This window comes from Haliotis asinina, chromosome 16 (genome assembly GCF_037392515.1).
Source record: "Haliotis asinina isolate JCU_RB_2024 chromosome 16, JCU_Hal_asi_v2, whole genome shotgun sequence".
Lineage (NCBI taxonomy): Eukaryota > Metazoa > Mollusca > Gastropoda > Lepetellida > Haliotidae > Haliotis > Haliotis asinina.
The window spans coordinates 45,635,672-45,655,180 of record NC_090295.1 but is presented as its reverse complement, the minus strand read 5'-3'; the positions used below and the strand labels follow the sequence as shown (position 1 = coordinate 45,655,180).

General features: G+C 38.0%; 1 protein-coding gene across 2 annotated transcripts in view; it reads left to right on the top strand.

The window, feature by feature from the left end:
- LOC137268381 (endothelin-converting enzyme homolog) overlaps positions 1-19,509 on the top strand; it is a 51,659-nt gene that overhangs the window by 657 nt on the left and 31,493 nt on the right. For both annotated transcript variants that reach the window (XM_067802947.1, XM_067802946.1), the window contains exon 2: positions 18,666-18,915. In XM_067802947.1, coding sequence (XP_067659048.1) covers positions 18,666-18,915 — 250 coding nt within the window. The remainder of the gene's footprint in view (positions 1-18,665; positions 18,916-19,509) is intronic.

The window sequence follows — 19,509 nt, the reverse complement described above, 5'->3', positions numbered from 1 at the left end:
TTGTATAATGTCCTTATCAGCTGTTACATTGGGCTTTCTGCTTGAAATACATGAATCTAATAGTATGAGCTGTCATCATATTATTTATTGCTCTTCCAAGCTGGGAGATTACAATAATACAATTATTGTATAGTTATGTAAGGAATATGTCGTGACATATCATTGGCAAAGATAATGCATGTATGGCATGCTGACTCTTTCAAGGTGTATATGGTGTCAGGCCTTTGTGTCAGTCTGCAAGAGTCTACACATATTTCACACACAGAAATTAGACATGCAGAGATGGAGACACCGATCTAAAAGTATCAATTTTCTAAAGAACTGAATGGTTATGGAGGGAAATGTTTCAATAAATTAAGGTGTTGTGGCACGAGACTGGTACATTATAAATGAAGATGGATGAGGGCTTTGTATTTTCTTGTTTACATGTCCACTATATAGTCTCCCAACCTAAGGCTGCATGACTGCGTATTATCATACCTTACTGGCATGTTGCTAAATAACAGTCATTCGTGTCTCCAGGCTTATTACAGGCTCTTGTAGCTGAATAATATATTAAACTACAAACCATTCAAGTTTTCCTCATGGCATGTAAACATTTTAGTCTTGTCCAGGAACACCTGACCATTTGCCTCCACCATGATATACGTCTCACACCTTGAGTTATGACAGATATTTATCTAGACCTCCCAGAGACTAATATTCAGTTCCAAGTCTGCAGCAAATGCCTCTGGTATTTCCCAAATCAGAATATTTCCCTGTGGAGGCATGACATTGGTTTTACTGATTACAGGACCAGCATGGAAGAGTGAGTGAGTGTAGTTTTACGCCACTTTTAGCAGTATCATAAGCGGCACCAGAAATGCAGGGTGGAAGTACAGGGTTTAACATGTTTAATGCCAAGTTATGCAACATTGCTGTGTATGTAGTTTTGAAATTCAAAGTTGAATTACCTCTGAATTTATTGAATCAGTTATGTAATTTGGAACATAATGATAGTTCAGATTGGCAATAAATCCTTGTATTATGACCTATGATCAGCTCAATCACTGTGAAACCAATCATTTTCTATGTTAGTTTTGTCCATTAATGTGTTTCCCATTTGATCATTTGGAGATCAAAATATCATTTCAGTTTATCATGAAGCATAGCAATGCTCAAGTTGTGACTATATTTTACAACAAATCAAAGGTATGTGTTCCTTTTCCAGTGTGGTGTGGGATGTCCAAGTGGTTAAAGTGCTTGCTTGTCACGCCAGTGTTTTGTTGTTTGATTCCCCACATGGGTACAATGTGTCACGTCCATTTCTAGTGTCCCCGACACGGATTTTGCTAGAAAACTGGTAAAAGCGGTTTAAAGCCCAACCCACTCACTCACTCATTAGTGGTGGTCTGATTGCTTGAAATAATCGAAGATTGGTGGCAGTGACTAAACAACCAAGCAGTCAGTCTTGTTTTCTGTAAATCACACACCAACAGTTTGGGAACATTTGTTTGCTTTAACAATATTTTTCACTCGGTTGGTTTTGTCTGTGTCATTGAATTGCATTTGATGAGCACTACCAGCTCTTTTTAAGTTACGATTGGGTGTATCGTAAAGACTCCTGGAAATTTAAGTTCCTAGCATGCTATTCGTCCTTTAAAGATGTAAAATAGGCAAATGCATTTTGTGCAGTTTGCAAAAAAGCTTTAAAAAACTGATTTTTCTTTGAACCGATTTCCAACACTCACTTACTCACTCACTCACTCACTCACTCACACTTCCTTTCCCTTGCATATGCATTCCAGTTATATTTCACTGTTTCTCAGTATGTAGCTAAAATCAAACTTATACAACATTAAATTCACCTCACTTCAGTGTTGTAATGGGCTTTTTACATAGTACTATTCCCCACACAGCACACTATCTTGTTAGTGAATATTAAACTCCCTTGAAAAAGAAAAAGCTGAGATGTTTGATATCCCATCCCAGGCATTTTGTTTATGAAACACTTAAGATGGGAATTCTTTTGTGAGGAGCAGCTTTTATTTAGGATCGTCTTGACATTGAGAAGGCATAGAGTGGATCTGGTCGGGTTAATTCACTCGTAACTTTCTGAAATTGTTGGACTTGGCATAGATGCCCATGTGAGAAAAGTGGAGTCTCAGGTGGTATCTGGTTTTGGCAAGTGCCCTTAGCGATATTGTCTGTGGAACCAGTGCATATGGTAATTGATATTCTAGATGCTATTGATTTTCTCCTTGTCACTGGGCAATGTGGACAACCAGTAAATAATAATTTGAATGATTGTATCGTGCCACTCATGTCACATCTGGTAGAACGAAGGAGGATTTACAGAATGTGGGTTTCACTATTCAGTTCAAGTATTGAAACTTGGGAGGTATCTTGGATAATCTTGCAACTATGTATTGTGCAAAGAGTCGTTGACGTGACTTTTATTAAGACACTTTATCAATATATTAAGTCAGTAGGGAAAGGGAATGTGTATTTTGGTCTCATAACAGACCTTGGAATCAAACACAGATTTTCATCATGACAGGTAAATGCTTCAGCCAGTGGGCTACCCTGAAAAGTTTCTGATGATCTACAATATGACACTTAAACCAGTTTTCAGTCAAACTTACAGTGTCGTTCAATAGTTAGTCTCAGTTGATAAGAAACAATGTGGGATTTTGTTGTATTTGTCCACCTTTAGACTTTATGCAATAAAATTCAGAATTGACAGAGTAACTTTTGTGAGGCATGGAAGAATGAGATGTAAGACAGGTGTGGTGGTGTGTCTAGAAATGATGGACTGATGTTGATGCTGGTGGTCGATATTGTAGTTAAATTGTGCAGAAGCTGAAGCAATCTGTTGGTGAATAACATGATCTGTAATTATTCACAGTTATTCACAGCAGGACCATGTGGATTAAGATGATGGTCTAGTTGGCAACTGCAGCAGATTGTGTACAGATTGACATAAAAAAGTTGAACATTGTTGCACAAAGGCACTTATTGCTACTGGACATTCTTGCACAAAGGCACTTATTGCTAAAGGGAGTGAATGAGTTTAGTTTTACGTCGCACTCATCAATATTCCAGCTATATGGCAGCAATCTGTAAATAATTGAGTCTGGACCAGACAATCCAGTGACCAACAACATGAGCATCAATCTGCGCAATTGGGAACTGATGACATGTGGCAACCAAGTCAGCGAGTCTGACCACCCGATCCTGTTAGTTGCCTCTTACGACATGCACAGTCGCCTTTAGTGGCAAGCCTGGGTTGCTGAAGGCCTATTCTACCCTGGGAGCTTCACGGGTGATTGCTACAGGACATTGTTTACTGATTCCTATAGGACATTGTGGCACAAAGGCACCGATTGCTGTAGGACATTGTTGCACAAAGGCACTGATTGCTGTAGGACATTGTTGCACAAAGGTGCTGACTGTTATACTACATTTTTGCACCAAGACACTGTTTGCTATAGGACATTGTAGCACAAAGACACTGATAGGACATTGTTGCCTATAACCATTGATTGCTATAGAACATTGTTGCACAAGGGCACTGCTTGTTCTAGAACATTGGAGATCATGGATGCAGATTGGGGTAGAACATTAACATCTGGCACACACTGGCGCTGATTGCAACACTGACAGTTGGAAACTCATGTCATCATATCAGAGCAAGATAAACTGATTGGTTGAGCATTATAATTAGAATTGTTATGATTGTTGAACATGATTGCTGTGGAACTGATTGCTGTGGAACATTGTTAAACATGAATTGTTGTGGAAATGTGTCATATAACTTTGTATCAGAACAAGATACAACAGTACAAGATAGGTGTAACTGTGTAGTACACAAATACACGAAATACCAGCTATGCTGATAAGAAGATAAATACAACATGACTTGGAAGAAGAATTTAATCCATGTTATGTTCTGGGGACCTGAAGATCTGCATTATCACAAGGGATACTGTGTTCAAGTCTCTACATGACATGTTTTATTCCTGTACTCCATTCATCATGCATAGTCCTTATGTACAAAGTGAGGTTGTAATATGTTTGTCATATTAGAAACATGTGAAAGTAATCATGCAAATTATACAAGCAGTGTGTATAAATGTTGGCAAAATGAGATCAAATATGTTATTATCTCATTTAACCAGACACAGCTCTGATGGGTTGCTTGGTTTCATTTTGTTGCACTAATAATCAGCTAGGATATGATATACAGTCTATTTAGCAGTATATAAATTGCTAGTGGTGAGTAGTTATCTGTAGCTTTTTATTAGCTTTCCAGCAAACATGTTGCATTTATGTCTTGATAAACCAAAAACACATCAGGACATGCTGGCTGACAACTGTTTTCTGATTAGTTGATTGGTGTTGATAGTATTGGAAGTAGACATCGGTAGGCAAGACTGCACAGAATGTCCCTATTTTCCCCAGGTGGACCTGGATGATATCAACCCATAACTGTGTCTGATTTAGGTTGGGTGGTCAGGTTTTTATTATGTCCCGAATGTGTACAATGAAGTTCCTGGGGATATAGAAATGAGTTCCGTTCATGCATCCATCACACTTTGTCGAACTTGGTACACATATCAAGCATGATCCCTAAATGTACCTTTTGGGGTGTAGACCCAGATATGAATTTTATTTTTTCCTGTTTCCATGGAAACGCTATTTGGGCTGTGACTAAGAGGATGTGATCATGTCCAGAAAAGTACTTTAAATCTGTTCAACATTTCTTCACAGAACTTGGTACATAGATAGGTCTTTTGGTGTACTGGTGCCTTTTCGTAGTTTTATGTTTCTGAATAAAATATTTTTTGCATTTCCATGGCAACAAGTTTGACAGACTGAAATTGGTTGTACCATGCTCACTCCAGCAATGTGCTTTTAAAACAAAGTTATTCGTGGATCAGGCGTAATAGATCATATATCACATACCCATTGTGCAAGGATTGTTGCTCATAGCATCAACCACTTGTTTGTTTGGTCCCCTATGCTTGTCATAAGAGCCAACTCATGGGATCGTGTGGTCAGGCTCAAACACACATCATTGTATCCTATTAGTGTAGATCAGTGTTCATGCTGTTGATCACTGGATTATCTGGTCCAGATTCTATTATTTACAGACAGTTGGAATACTGCTGAGTGTGGCATGAAACCAAATTCACTCACTGCTTTTTGTGCACCAAGACATAAGTCTGACCTGACATTCATAAAAAGTATTTGCCATTGTGGAAAATATTGATGACTTTGTCTTCTTGTTAGAATTATGTCATGGTTCACTGAAAGGTCTTGTCATGCTATTAATCACTGGTTGTCTGTTCAGAAGAAATACTACAAGTTTCTTTTTTATCACATATCAGATTGTGTATGTGTCCCAGTCATGTAAGAGGTGCTTCTGGTTACTGTGCAGAGTTATGTCCCTTAGGCATGTCAGGAAACTGTGACCGTGGGTTTGAATACTACTTTGCCCACATTTTCTTCTTTCAGTCAAGAGCTATTCTTAGAGCTTCTATTTGAAATGTTTGAAATAATACTTGTCAAAAAAATGAAATACCTGTCAACCCATTTGCTCACTCACAGAGATGGAATGCAGGATTTCTGCATGTTCCTTTCATTCTGATAACTAAGACAATCACATTTGCATCACAAAGCACTGACGCCTAATTGTAAATATTCAGTATTTATGGGCCATGGTCCATTTTGCTCATGAGACTGCAAAATGGCCCATTAAAATTTGGAAGTTTACTACTGATACAGGACCCATTCAAAATTCAGAAAATAGCTAATAATCCTGAAAATTGCTCATTGTCAAAGTTCTCTTTTCCTATGCCTGTAGTCATACCATTGATTCTGTATGGGTGTCTCTTTTATTATTTATTATATGTCTTATATTTGTATCATTTATAATATTAAGCCTAATTTTTGTATGCGCATATAATTTAACACCTTCTCAAAGTCACAGAATCATTGAATGTATTATTTTCTCTTCAGCTGTGCACAGCCTGCAATTTAAATGGCTATTTAAGTCAGTGGTTCCACCTGAGATTCTGAATCTCCCATTTCACTGGTGTCTTCCTTGGCTGTCGAAGATGTTAGAATCCTATAGGTGGAGTTGCCCCCCTTTATTGTGCCAGAAAAACACATAAGTCTGACCGTCTGACCTAATTTTGTTTCTTGATTGTCAGGAGCACATGCTTCAATGTGATAAAAGTCAACTTCAGGCCTTTCTTCTATATTGAGATGAGACACTGTGGTGATGCTGAAATGCTGTTTAGAGTGGCTGTATACCACACTCACTCACTCATTTACAACTAAACAGTCTCACAGAACTCACTCCTACATCATTCTAATGTTCATTAAACGCACTCAGTCACTCGAACTCCACTTTGTGTTGTAGAAACAATACAGTGGTCATACCAACACTTGTCTGTTTGTAGGTGATGAGAAAGCGCAATGGCTGGTTTAAACATTCTCTCTATGCCGAAGACCTACGTTGAGATCTTTGTAGACAGAGCTTGTTGAGTTTTCAGTGACAGCACAGGAATATTGCTATGTAGCTTGAGATCTAGATCACCTGGGCTCCTTGCATCATTTTAGTAATTTTTTTAAGGAGCAATTTCATTAACTACAAGGGCATTTGGGTAGCACAGTGGTTAAGGTGTTCACTCATTACACCAAAGATCCGGGTTCGATTCCTCACTTGGGCTCATATGTTTGAAGCCCATTTCAATATCACCGCAACTGTGATATTGCTGGACAGTTGCTGAAAGTGGTGTAAAACCCAACTCACTCACTCATTAACTAGAAGCTGGTACAGCAGGTACTGTTATTTTGGTGTGATGTTGATTATTTCTCAGATGGAAGCTGGAACCTCCCAACGTAATCAGCAACATAAACAAGCCAGATTGGTACCTTGTTTTCAGAATCCTGTATTGATTATCATTATGAACACATTTTGGTCAGTGCCACAATTGGGCACTGATTCCTTAAGGAATGCCAGATATATCTGTCTTCTGGTCGACATGACAACCATCAGAGATTGCAGTGTCTGTTTTATCTCACGTTATAATCATAGTATGGATGCCCAAAACCTTTTATCTTTAAGTTCCTCTTTATTTATTACCTGTAATTGTTTCATTTGCAATAATTTTGCCCAATGTGGATACTGGATCAGATAGGTCAAGATGGGGTGTGATGGCCTAGTGGCAAAGGTTGTCGCTCATCACGCTGAAGCACCGGGTTTGATTTCCCACCATCTCTGGCGTCTGACCATGTATTATTGCAGGAATTTTGCTAAAAGCAGTGTAAAACCATTCTCACTCACTGTCACTCACTCACTCACATCAGCAACTTGTTTGTAAAACAAGGTTATTCATGGATCAAGGATCATTGATTTGTTTCATTGTGTGTCACATACATTTGTGCAAGGATTGTTGTTCATAACATCAGCTACTTGTTTGTGCTGTCCTACTGGTACATTATGTACTGGTTAAGATCATAAATGACTGCTAATTTTTTATGCCATGGGGAAACACTATTTTTGTTGAAAAAATTATGTTCATAAGTGTTTCATTTGATTTCTCCTTTAACACATGCACAGGTAAGGTAATCAGAGTGAACAGGGGTGTGAACTCATGGCATTCCTAAGGGATTCCTGGCATGCCTAAGGGAGACAACTGTGCAGAAAGAATTCCAGCCCTTAGATTCCAGGGCCACCTGTGCTACCTTATGCTCCTAATGCATTACCTAAAAGATAACATCCTAAAATATATTGATTTCTGCATCACCATTGAGGGCTAATACTTTCATTATAGATTTGTGTGTTATCCAAAAGAACATTGAAGTCACCTTTAACCATGTTTCATCACACATTGCACCACGTTGGATTTTGAACTTGTGTTTGAACTCTGTCTACATCATGCCACCCTGCTGTTTGGGTTCAGTGCTGCCTTCCTTGTAGGTCACATTCAAAGACAAACCAGTTACCCTTTGTTGATATTCAGTGCAGCTCGGGAGGCAAATAATATCAGATGCTAATTTGACTGCTTTCTGACTTTGCATTTGTTGTCTGTCATTATCTTTCTGAATCTTTGCAAAGCTTAACATATTTTTTTAGCCAGACAAATTAGTGGTAGAAGAAATGATTGTTGGTCTTCCTGGGAGTAGACAAATAAATCGAAATTTTCTTTGTTGTGGTTTTCCTCCGTAATTTGTTCATGATTCAGGAATGTTCCTGGGTCTGTGTGTTTTAGTGTCCTTGGGATTCGGGGGAAATCTACTGTTTGGAAGTGAAAAACCTGGTCACCATGATGATGCCACTTTTTGTCATCAAAGTCCACAAAGTCACCAAATGGTGACTTAAACAGTAACATAGAGTGTTTTCGTAATGGGTGATCATTTCAGTTTATCTTCTCTACACCGTCTTGACTCGTCCAAACTGATACTGACATCATGTGTTGTATGAACCAAGGTCCAAGGTCTGTGTTATGTTTAGTTTTATGCTGCTTTCAGCAATATCATGCCGCGGGCATGACACTAGCAATGAGTCTAACACATTGTGCCCATCTGAGATGAATACACAATGCCATTTAGAAAGTGATAAAAATGTAGCATGTTACATTTGGGATTAAACTTTGTAAGTACAGATTTTAGTACTTATTAGGAGTTGAGACACATGAAGGATTCAAACCCACACCATCAGAGTCAGCAACAATATTGCCAACACACAATGTCAATCATTGAACCCACTCTTCTTCCACAAAATGGACGTCAGGCAGCTGGTAGTCTGGACCTAAAACTTTGTTTACCCCACTGATAACTGTATACTGGCACAGCTCCTACTGCCAAAAGCTATGAATACACAGTGCCATTTAGAAAGAGATCAAATGTAGGATTGTTTTATCTGGGATTACACCTTTTCAGTAAAGTACAGATTCTAGTAGTTTTTATTGGGTTGAGATACATCCAGGACTGTAAACCAAACTGTGTTCTGTAATCTGATTGGTTGAAAAGCATGATCAAATGGTATTTGATTCCCGGAAACTGCAAGACTGTTCGCTGCGTATTTACACATAGAAACATCACAAACAATTGTTTTGTTGTGTCATCAGCAGTGGCGACTTCATTCAAACCATATTGTGACATAAAGTTACAATGACGTCACAAATGACATAAAGTTACAATGACATCACAAATGAGCAACTCCAGATGTTACCATGGCAACCAGCCAGAACGGAAAGTGATGACCCTTCACTGCTGTACCCGTACTCAGTGTAAACGAGTGCCGACAGTAAAACCGTTTGGTTTAGTAACATTTTAGTTTACAATGTCGATAAACTTCATGTGTTGGCCATCATGTACTGGCTGACCACCAATTCCAAATGTGTTCCTGTGCTTCAAATACTCAATTGGCTGACACATGATGTTTATCTCATAATTCAAACCCATACCAGAGAAAGTGTAATCCCAAATGTAACATGTGGTACAGTCTGTGTCATCCCAACACTCACAAACCCTGAACAGCCTTCACTATTACTGGGAACGTTCATGCTGATGTATGTTCTGCATATCTTTACACCTAAGCAGCCATATATCTGTTGTTATGTCCAGGATATACATTGTATTATTCAGTGATAGATCATGCGTAACTATGATTGCTTGTGTTATTAAAAAGCAGCTGATGGCTGTTCAGAGTGAGACAGGGAACAGCTGATCATTCATGCCTCATCTCATTAATGATAATTTGTAGTGACTATCTAAAACTTATTTTTTAATTCCACACTGAATTGTTGTCAATGTATGTGACATAGTACTGCCAGTCAGTCACTTCATTTGTACAGGTATTTGTGTTGTGTATTTCAGTACATGGACTAGATGATGAATACTGACGTCATGCCACAGTTCAAAATAGCTGAGATGGAAATGTTTTGATATTAATTTTGTAACACAGTCTGTGCTTGCTTGGTGGTTCCTGTTGTTATGCCTGTCCCTCGTGACAATCAAGGTTAGAATTGGTCTTCTGGAACCTATGCTTGTCCTCTGTTAGATGAAGGTTAGAATTGGTCTTCAGGAACCCATGCTTGTCCTCTGTTAGATGAAGGTTAGAATTGGTCTTCAGGAACCCATGCTTTTCCTCTGTTAGGTGAAGGTTAGAATTGGTCTTCAGGAACCCATGCTTTTCCTCTTTGAAGATGAAGGTTAGAATTAGTCTTCAGGAACCCATGCTTGTCCTCTGTGAAGATGAAGGTTAGAATTGGTCTTCAGGAGCCCATGCTTTTCCTCTTTGAAGATGAAGGTTAGAATTGGTCTTCAGGAACCCATGCTTTTCCTCTTTGAAGATGAAGGTTAGGATTGGTCTTTAGGAACCCATGCTTGTCCTTTGCAGTTAAGTTCCCAAGTTAGAATTAGTCTTCAGGAACCCACGCTTGTCTCCCAATGAAGATCATGGTTAGAGGTGGTCTTCAGCTAGTCATACTTATCCCCCATAAAGATGCGGGTTAGAACTGATATTCAGTAACCCATGCTTTTCGCCCTGTGAATATCAGGGTTAGAACTGGTCTTCAGCAAGTCATGTTTATCATCATAAAGATCTCTGAAATTGTGTAGATCCAGGGTCATTATGTTGATCACTGGATTTTCTGATCCAGACTTGATTGTTTACAGACTGGCACCACAAAACTGGAATGTTGTGGGATGTGTTGTTAAACAACATATAAACAAAAACCTTGTCAATTCAGTTGTGTCAGTTCATATTTTAGTTGTAAACAAAATACAGGGTTGCTACTCTGTTCTAACAATCACTAGTTGTATGAGTGATACTTTTGTATATTTAGGAGTAAATATTGACTGAACTTGGAACAGGTGCTGTATCAGCTTGGTTCTTTGTCAACAGTTGCTACAGCACATGCTGAGTCAAGAAACAGTGTCGATCATCGCTTACATGATATTTAAAGTTTGTGAGTGTAGTTGTGTTCTGCTGTTAGCAATATTCCTTCTGTGTCACAGGGTGTAGGACAGCAGAAACGCTCCTCACAAATCATGCCCATGTGGAAAATCAAACCAAGGTGTTTAGTGTGACAAGCAAACGCTACAAGACTACCCTTAGCATTGGAAAATGAATATGAACTATTTACGAACAGGACAGTTAATGTATCTTTTATTATCTAGCCTCATGTAAGAATTTTGATTGGTCCACGTGACTCTGATAAAATACAACTTATAATATCCAACAACTAAGAAGATGACAATGCTGATGATAGCCTCATATTTTGACTGGTCATGTTGTAAGGTGTCCTCAGAACAAGGTATGCCTCTGCATTGCCTGTATATAATCCATTGTACATATCTGACATTGATAAATTATAGGTAATATCAAGTTAAAATTACCCTTCATATAAGGCATTCAGTTATAGTGCCTAAGTAACAACTTAATTTCATGATGGGATGCAGTTTAATTCATTAAATAAGCAAGGGATTAAAAACAGCCCTAGTATCCATCGAATCATGAAAAGGATTTGTTTCCAATGGAATTTCTGAAAGACAACCTGACACGCACGCACACACGCATGCACGCACTCCTAACTTCCCCTTAATTCTGTTAGTCGCCTCTTATGATATGTATGGGTTGCTGAAGGCAAATTCAAACCTGAATCTTCATATGTGGACTAAGTAAGCAGTCTGTGAAGACTTGACATTTATTCAAAGTGAGGTCAATATGTTTGAGATTATGTTGTAGTGTAGCAGTTAAAAAGAGTTTGCCTAGTTGCTCTTATCCTTCTCAATATAAAAAATAGTCAAAGTCAATTATAACACTCTTTTCCATGTGTAATTTTCATGACAGTTCATGTAGCAATTTCATGAAGGAGTTACATGAAGTGCAAAGGGACATGTCGTCATTATATTCTTTTGTGACTTCATCATTATGGTGCCCCAATTGGTAACATTGATTACACATTGCATTTGTGTTAGTGCTCAAGGCTCCACTGCTGTCTGGGTGTAGTGAAGCTTGAAAACCCCTTATGTTGTATTTCATCCTTTCATCTGGGTGTGGGGGAGGGGGTAGCCTTGTGAAGCGTTCGCTCTATGCACTGACAACCATGGTTCAAATGTAAAATGTGTATTTCACATGTCCAATTTTGTAATATTGCTGGAATACTAATAAAAGCATCATATAACTTACCTCATTCACTCACTTCTACCCGGTCCTTTAAGTATTGTGATTTGTTACCATGCAGCCAGGCTGGAATTATTAGGGTTCATATTTTTCATACAATGCCCTGGGGCAAAATATTACTTTGTTGTGGTGACGTGACGTCATGAACAATGTTATGACGTCACATTTCTTCTATGATGTTGCATTCTACTTGCGGCAATGATGGGTAGCCAGCTCATGTTTGAAAGTAGATTTGGATTTATTTTCCTCAATTTGATGGCTTGGGTAATGAATAGAATATTATATTTGTGCCCATATCATACTATGTCAGACATTGTATGGCCGAGCAGGGCAGGTAAAAGGGAATTTAACTCTATTTTTAGGTTTTTTAAATGTAAAATCTAAACATTGTTGATAAATTAGATCATTGGCATCTCCTATAGTTGACAATATTTACATCGTACTACAGTTAGCTCCAGGAACTGCTTACACGAAGCGACCTTGATGCTACGACAGTTGTAACACCTATTCTTTAACAAAGGATTATGATCGTCCTTAGGCTTAAGATCACTTTGTGCAAGTGGATTCTTGAAGGAAACACGTTACCAGTTATATTGATTACATTAATATTGCTCTGTGCACCTTGTCATGATTCCAATTCTAGGACTGTGGGACATGGAATATGGTACAAGAGAGTATGGAAGTCCATATTAATCACCTACCCTTCGTGTAAGATGAATAATTCAGTAAAAGCTAAATAGTATAAATAAATAATTGCAACAGTTTGTGTCCACTTTTTCACAAAGCACTTAGCTCCACAATGGTGGATGTCTATTTTAGACAAGACAATGCAACTTTAGACACAATGAAATGCTTCAGGAGACACGATTAATAATGGCAACAATCAGTATGAGTTCATCAATTATTCAAATCTGACACAGTTCCTCCATGGAAATCCTGAATATCTAGCCAATAATTTATATGTGTGAAAATAGTTACAAGATTATGGCTTCTCGTATTTTCTGCAAGAAAGACATTATTTTTATTTACGAACCCTGTGCCTCTTAAGAATATCCAATATACTTGGTCCCCAGTTAAACAGTGGCTAATAGTTAATCAACAACTGGTCAGGGCTGGCCCTAACCATGTATCATAAGCATCTATGAGAACAACAGACATGACCTACATGAGGTCCTGTATAGAGTGTCATCCACTGGTATTTTTAGAGAAGTTATTGTCACAAAACTACTGCCTCTCACTCAGCCCAATTACAGCTTGTCAAACTGGGAAAGGAAAGACACAGCCAGCATTCAGGTCCATGTGCCCTCAGAACAAGAGAGTATTGATTGGGTCAGTCGAAGAGGCTCCTCACAAGCAACATGGTGCTGCTGTGCTTCCAGGTCTATCTTTTTCATCTGGAGAAAATCTAGTACTGCAGAGCTGCTAGTGGTACTGTCTAATTTTCGAAAAAGGTATGGCACTTAGATTGTAAATTTAATTTTTGTTTATTTGTCTATTAAATGCTCACAAAATCATTCCGGCTCTATGATGGCTGTATGTAGTCGTGTGGACCAAACAATCACATGATGGATATATGAGAAGTTATCAGTAGTACCAAAGCAATTGATCGAATAAATGATCAGCTGATTGATCTTGCTTGTGTCAGCGATTATTGATGAGCTTAGTAAATGTTTATAAAAACTAAACATCAGATTAAACGTTAAAAAGTATATTTATTATTGTTATGTTTGTTGTATCAAGACTTAAACAACTGATGCTGTTTCCTGAACTGTAAAACTACAATGTAAACAACAGGAAGTATCCTTTATTGTTTTGATCAGTGTCTGTGTGCAATGTTGTATAATTGTGTCCTCTTATTGCCCACTATATAATTACAAGTGATTGTTGATCTGTTACTGTACTCAGATTATCAACCTGCAGATTGTGAATGGTAACCAACACTATAGTCTGTTTGCAGTGAAAACATACCAATCAATTTCACTATTGACAATAAAGTAAACCAATTAAAAAGTGAAATTATGATTCCGAATGCTCTTAATTTACCTTGCCAATTTTTTTATATTTAAATCTCAGAATTTTATTCCACTTAGAATAAATTGTTTAACAAATGATCAGTTTTGTTAAGCATCCTACTTTTGATGTCAGAAATGTGTGTATATTTCCAAACACTGATATTTACTTGGTCTAAAAATCCATTTTGTTTGACATAAGGAAAATGTTACTTTTTCATGTATTCTTCCTGTTTAAGGAGTCACACTCTCAGAGATCATATAGATATTAACCGGACATGTAGTTGGATTAGACAGTCACTGTTCACAAGTGGTGTTAGTCATCCAGGAGGTGTGCATTGAAACTTTATCTTGTGTGACTTATTGCAGAAAGTCAGGATGTTAATGATCTGTAATTGAAACAGTTGGCAGTGGGATATGGAATATATTTTGTTTTTGTCATTGGTTGAAAATGTCCATCAGCTGGAAACCGTAGTGCCCTGAGAAACAGTAATGCAGCAGAATTGTTACAGTGAAACAAGTTCAGTGTGCAGGAAAACTGTCTCTGAGTGATCCAGAATCATACAGTAAAACAAGCTTGGTGTGCTGAGAAACCATAGGGCTGTTTAAACCTTAGGCTGCATAACAAAACCAAATGTTTCTCAGGCACATTTTATTTCAAAAGTGGCAAGGGTGGTAGGACTTTTTAAAAAAGATTTGATGGTAATAAATGTGATGAGGGAGGAACACTTTTTTTTCTCTCTCTCAGATATACAGCTTGGGAAGTGTAGCACGTGTTAATGAGTTGTAGATTCAGTCACACTCGTTCTTGCAGACGCTTACTGTTATAGTGCACAAATAGATAATTGCAATGCAGCCAAGTCAAAATTAATTTTTGAAATAGCAATAAAAATTGTTATGCACACAAATAAAGGTGATGTGACAATCCCCAAGAAACATTTCACTTTTTTTATTTAGCCTTACAGTAAAACAAGCTTGGTGTGCTGAGAAACTGTAGAGCCCAGGAATCTTTACAGGAAAGCAAGGATGGTAATTACTGTGAACATATACTCCTGCAGTCTAGTGTATTGGATTGGGACTTCTTATGCTGGGAAACCCTATAGGGAAGGTAAAACGCCATGGTAAAGATGTTAACTGTCTGCCAAAGGCTGGCAGGAATAACAGACAACCTTTTGTTACATGGGCCAATCAATGATGGATACTCACACATAGTCCCCTAAGGCATATCTGTTGATTTCAAGGGTCAAGTTGGCGAGTCAGACCATCTTTTGTGTGCCTTTTTGTTGTGATATACTGCTTGTTTGACAGCAAGACTCTGTCCAGTTCAGTTATTGTATATGTAAAACGTACACATGAAGCTAATAAGTATTACAAGAGTCATGTGTTCAGCTTTACAGTAGCCATCTTTCCCTTGCTGTCAAGCAAAACTTCAGCAGTATTTACCTTCTGACATATACATTACAGTTATGTGCTCATGTGGAATAACTGAGATTTCAGTGAGTACAACACAACTCACTCAAATATTGTATGTTCAAGGGTACATTATACTGAGCCATAGTAAAGTTTTCAGCATGTTTTGTGTGGGCATTTATGTACTTGACTTGGGTCACAAATTTCTCATCCAATTCCTATCTTTGACTATAATATGTGTTCCAGCCCAAAACCATTGACTTGCCATTGCATGTGTTTATGACACTACCATTGCTGGAACAGGATATACCCTGAAACAGGATATAAACTGCGCAATATGGCAAATGCTCAGACTTGAATATGATTCTGTGTCAACCACTTCCGCCATTCCCATTCTTAGCCTTAATATTAAAACCATCATATTTCCCACTCTTTAGCAGAGCTGTGAAAGTCCAAGCTAGTGTTGTTCCCATCTTCAAAATATTCCCAAATGAATTGAAAGAAGGATTAAGAACGATTATTGATTGTAAAAAAAAAATGCTTTCGATTAATCAGAATTTTGTATAACACACTTGAAAGAAGAAAACTATCCACTAAATCTGACGAATATTCACGGAGAAACGTGCTCAGCAGCATAAGGCTATGCACATTGTAAAATTTTAATCACTTTTATTGTTTAATTACAATTTCAGTGTCTTTCTTGCATGTGTGGATTACAGTGCATGAATTTATAGTTATTTAAAACATTTATTAGAAAATACCAAGGGAAAAGCCCTTAAAATTACATTAAAAATGTATATATTTTCATTATATTTGACAATCATTCACCACAAGTCCAATGAAAATCGATAGTGAATTAGGTGACCGATTCCCAGCTCTAGTCACTCTGCGGTGCTTTATTCCAGTGAGAGAGTTGTTATAGTGTCTAATTCAGGGCAGCCATCATCCAAATATTTCTTTAAAAAAAACCCAAAACTAGCCAGGCTATATGATAATCTTTGTTGTTATTTAATCTGCATTCTTAATTTTTATCACTACCACAGCGTACATTGTCTTGTCGGCTACCTTGTTCCTCTTTGTCACTTCAATTAATTACTGCATATGACATTTATGGCCTCTATTGTACAAGGAAGTGCTATTGTTTTTTTATCTGTCCATTGTTGAATCTTTGCCTGTCGATTGTTGATGAAAACTCTCTCTCTCTCTATATATATATATGTATGCTCACATCTATGTGAGGTGTGAGTTTGGAGTCTGGCATTCTGACTGTTTTTGTAGGGATGACCGCGAGCAGGATTATGCCACTCACAGGAAAGGCCCTGGGGTTGAGCTGGAAGTCCACTCACCTCATTCATGTATACTTGTTTGCCATGTCTTGTGAGACCAACTAAAGAAGTTTGAACAACTAAACTATGCCTTCGTCTTCATCAACGTATTCATTTGTCTTCGTCAACGTAATGTTCATCAAAATCATGAGCTAATTCTCCAGTCATCCTATCCATGAGCCAATCCCCAGTTGACACACCAACCATATATGAACGCGTTGACAGAGTTTTGCACTAATATGATTTATCTCCTCCTCATTCACACATTGTGTCAACTGTGACATTCACAATACTTAGATCTCTCTGGAAAAGGCTTTGGACCATAAATGTTCTACAGTAAACAAACCAAACAACATGTAGTTACATCAAATCCATTAGTTTATTATCAAATCTAACCCACACTCATGAAACTAATTTGTTTTTGAAAAAGCACACCAAACCATGAAATAAGTACAGTGTGATCCTAGTCTGTATGACATGCAGACTTGCTGCCAAATTAGTTCCCATACTTTCTTGTGGTGGCCGTCATCATGCAATACATAGGTGAGATGGGGAAATCAATACATGCCCATAGGCTGCACAGACAGGACTTGGCTCATCAATGCTATCGAACATGGATGATTAGTCTGATGAGTTCCAACCATGGTCCATCACATCGTGCACAGTTGTCGACCTACAAGTAATGGCACTGGTCTTGAAGGTTATAAAGTTCCAAGGGACCATTGAACCTTTTGATAGGAAAATAGCATTTTAATGAAAAGCATGTTCCTGAATATTATAGCATGCCTCAGGTGATGGTTTTTCCCACAGATGGTCAAGGTGGTGATGAGTTTTATGAATTGTTGTACGCTTACAATGACTGACCAGTAGGCAGCTCGCTGTAGACAAAGGGCTGCAGCTAAGGGCTGTATTAATTGGAACTCGGCTGCAGAAAAAATTGTTTTTCTCAACCACATGCTGATGGCAGCAGCTGGAATATCTCTGACTTATCATGATTTGAAGGTCAAGGTCACTCAGCATGACCTTTGCATTATAAACGATTTCACAAACACTGAATTAAATTTCTATAAATAGAATTTGTTGAAAGAATACAATTTTTATAAGGCAGGGTGTCAGCTGAAATTTTGGATGACATCTGTGTGGGGTAATAAGGGGCCATTTGTTTAAAAATGGTTTCATTTTCATGATGTTTGCAGGTGATTCATGAAAAATCATGGAATCTTTGAATCATTATGATTGACCTCAGTAATTAGGTCATGACCTTCATGGTTATGTCACTTGTCATGGAGTCCCTGAAGGTCCGTCAACAACCCATGCTTGAGGGATCAAGCAGTGTGGCTATTTTTTTTATTACTTGATGCACATAATGATTATATTATAATTACATTATAATGATTACATAGCTTTGATGCTGATGATTACAATCACTGGATTGACTACATCAGTTACAAACACATTCCTGCAAAATTGTCAAGTATCGTTTTAGAGAGTGAGTAAGTATAGTTTTATGCCACCCTCAGCAACATTCCAGCTATAGGTCTGCAGTCTGTAAATAATCAAGCCTAAGCCAAACAATCCAGTGGTCAACAGCATGACCACTGATCTACGCAATTTAGATATAATGATGTGATAACAACAAACAACATAATCAAGGATGATCTGATGTAAATGACATGCTGTTCACAGTAGTGTTAATTAAGGTTTAAAAAAAATCGTAAAACATTTCGTTGTTTACAGATGTCTGGTCAACGCTACAAGCGTACAAACTTTGAAGATGATGATACAATATCCAATGGGGGCACACCGCCTGCTGTTGACTTTCATCCTGGGATCGTGTTCAAGGGGGGCTTGACTCTGTGGCAGAGGAAGACCACTCTGGAGAAGGTCCTCATCATTCTTCTCATCATCCTCGCCATCTCGCTCATCGTCATTGCCGCCATCTTGGCCGTCAGGGAGTCACAACTGCAGGACCTAAGGAAAGGAACAGGTGAGCATGGTCTTCCGTGTGTCATATATTAGCTTGCCTTTAAAAGGGTTATAAATAGAGGATAGTAAACGACCTTCCATGTAATGCCATTTTTATTAAACGAGTGATGCCAAATCTTTCACGAGTGTAATATTCTGTGGCTACAGTGTGAGGACTCCCAATTTTCCTCCAGTCAAACAAGGTCCAGTACCACTGCAACAGCGGCATTAGCATTGTACATGTAGCATAACATTGGAGCTTACTTCACCTCACCACTGGAATTCCTTTGTGGCACTGGCCCTGTGACAGCAGAGAGCAGACTCAGAAACTCTATGCTAGAAACAGAGTCATAGTTCCATTGTCAATTCAAGTTCCATGTTAACAAATGATAGCTACTTTCAGATTGATATTAAAGCACACATAGAAATGATGTTTTTGAAACAAATACAATTATGACCTAAAGTCAGTACTTTTGCAAAGGTTAACTAAAGAAACATATTATCACTGTATATTTGTTCTGTGAGTTTCTGTGTCATTTAACATTGTGTACATGAACATTGTCTGGTCCTGTACATCCTTCTAGTTTGTAATGCATATTACAAGTTTGTTGATGGC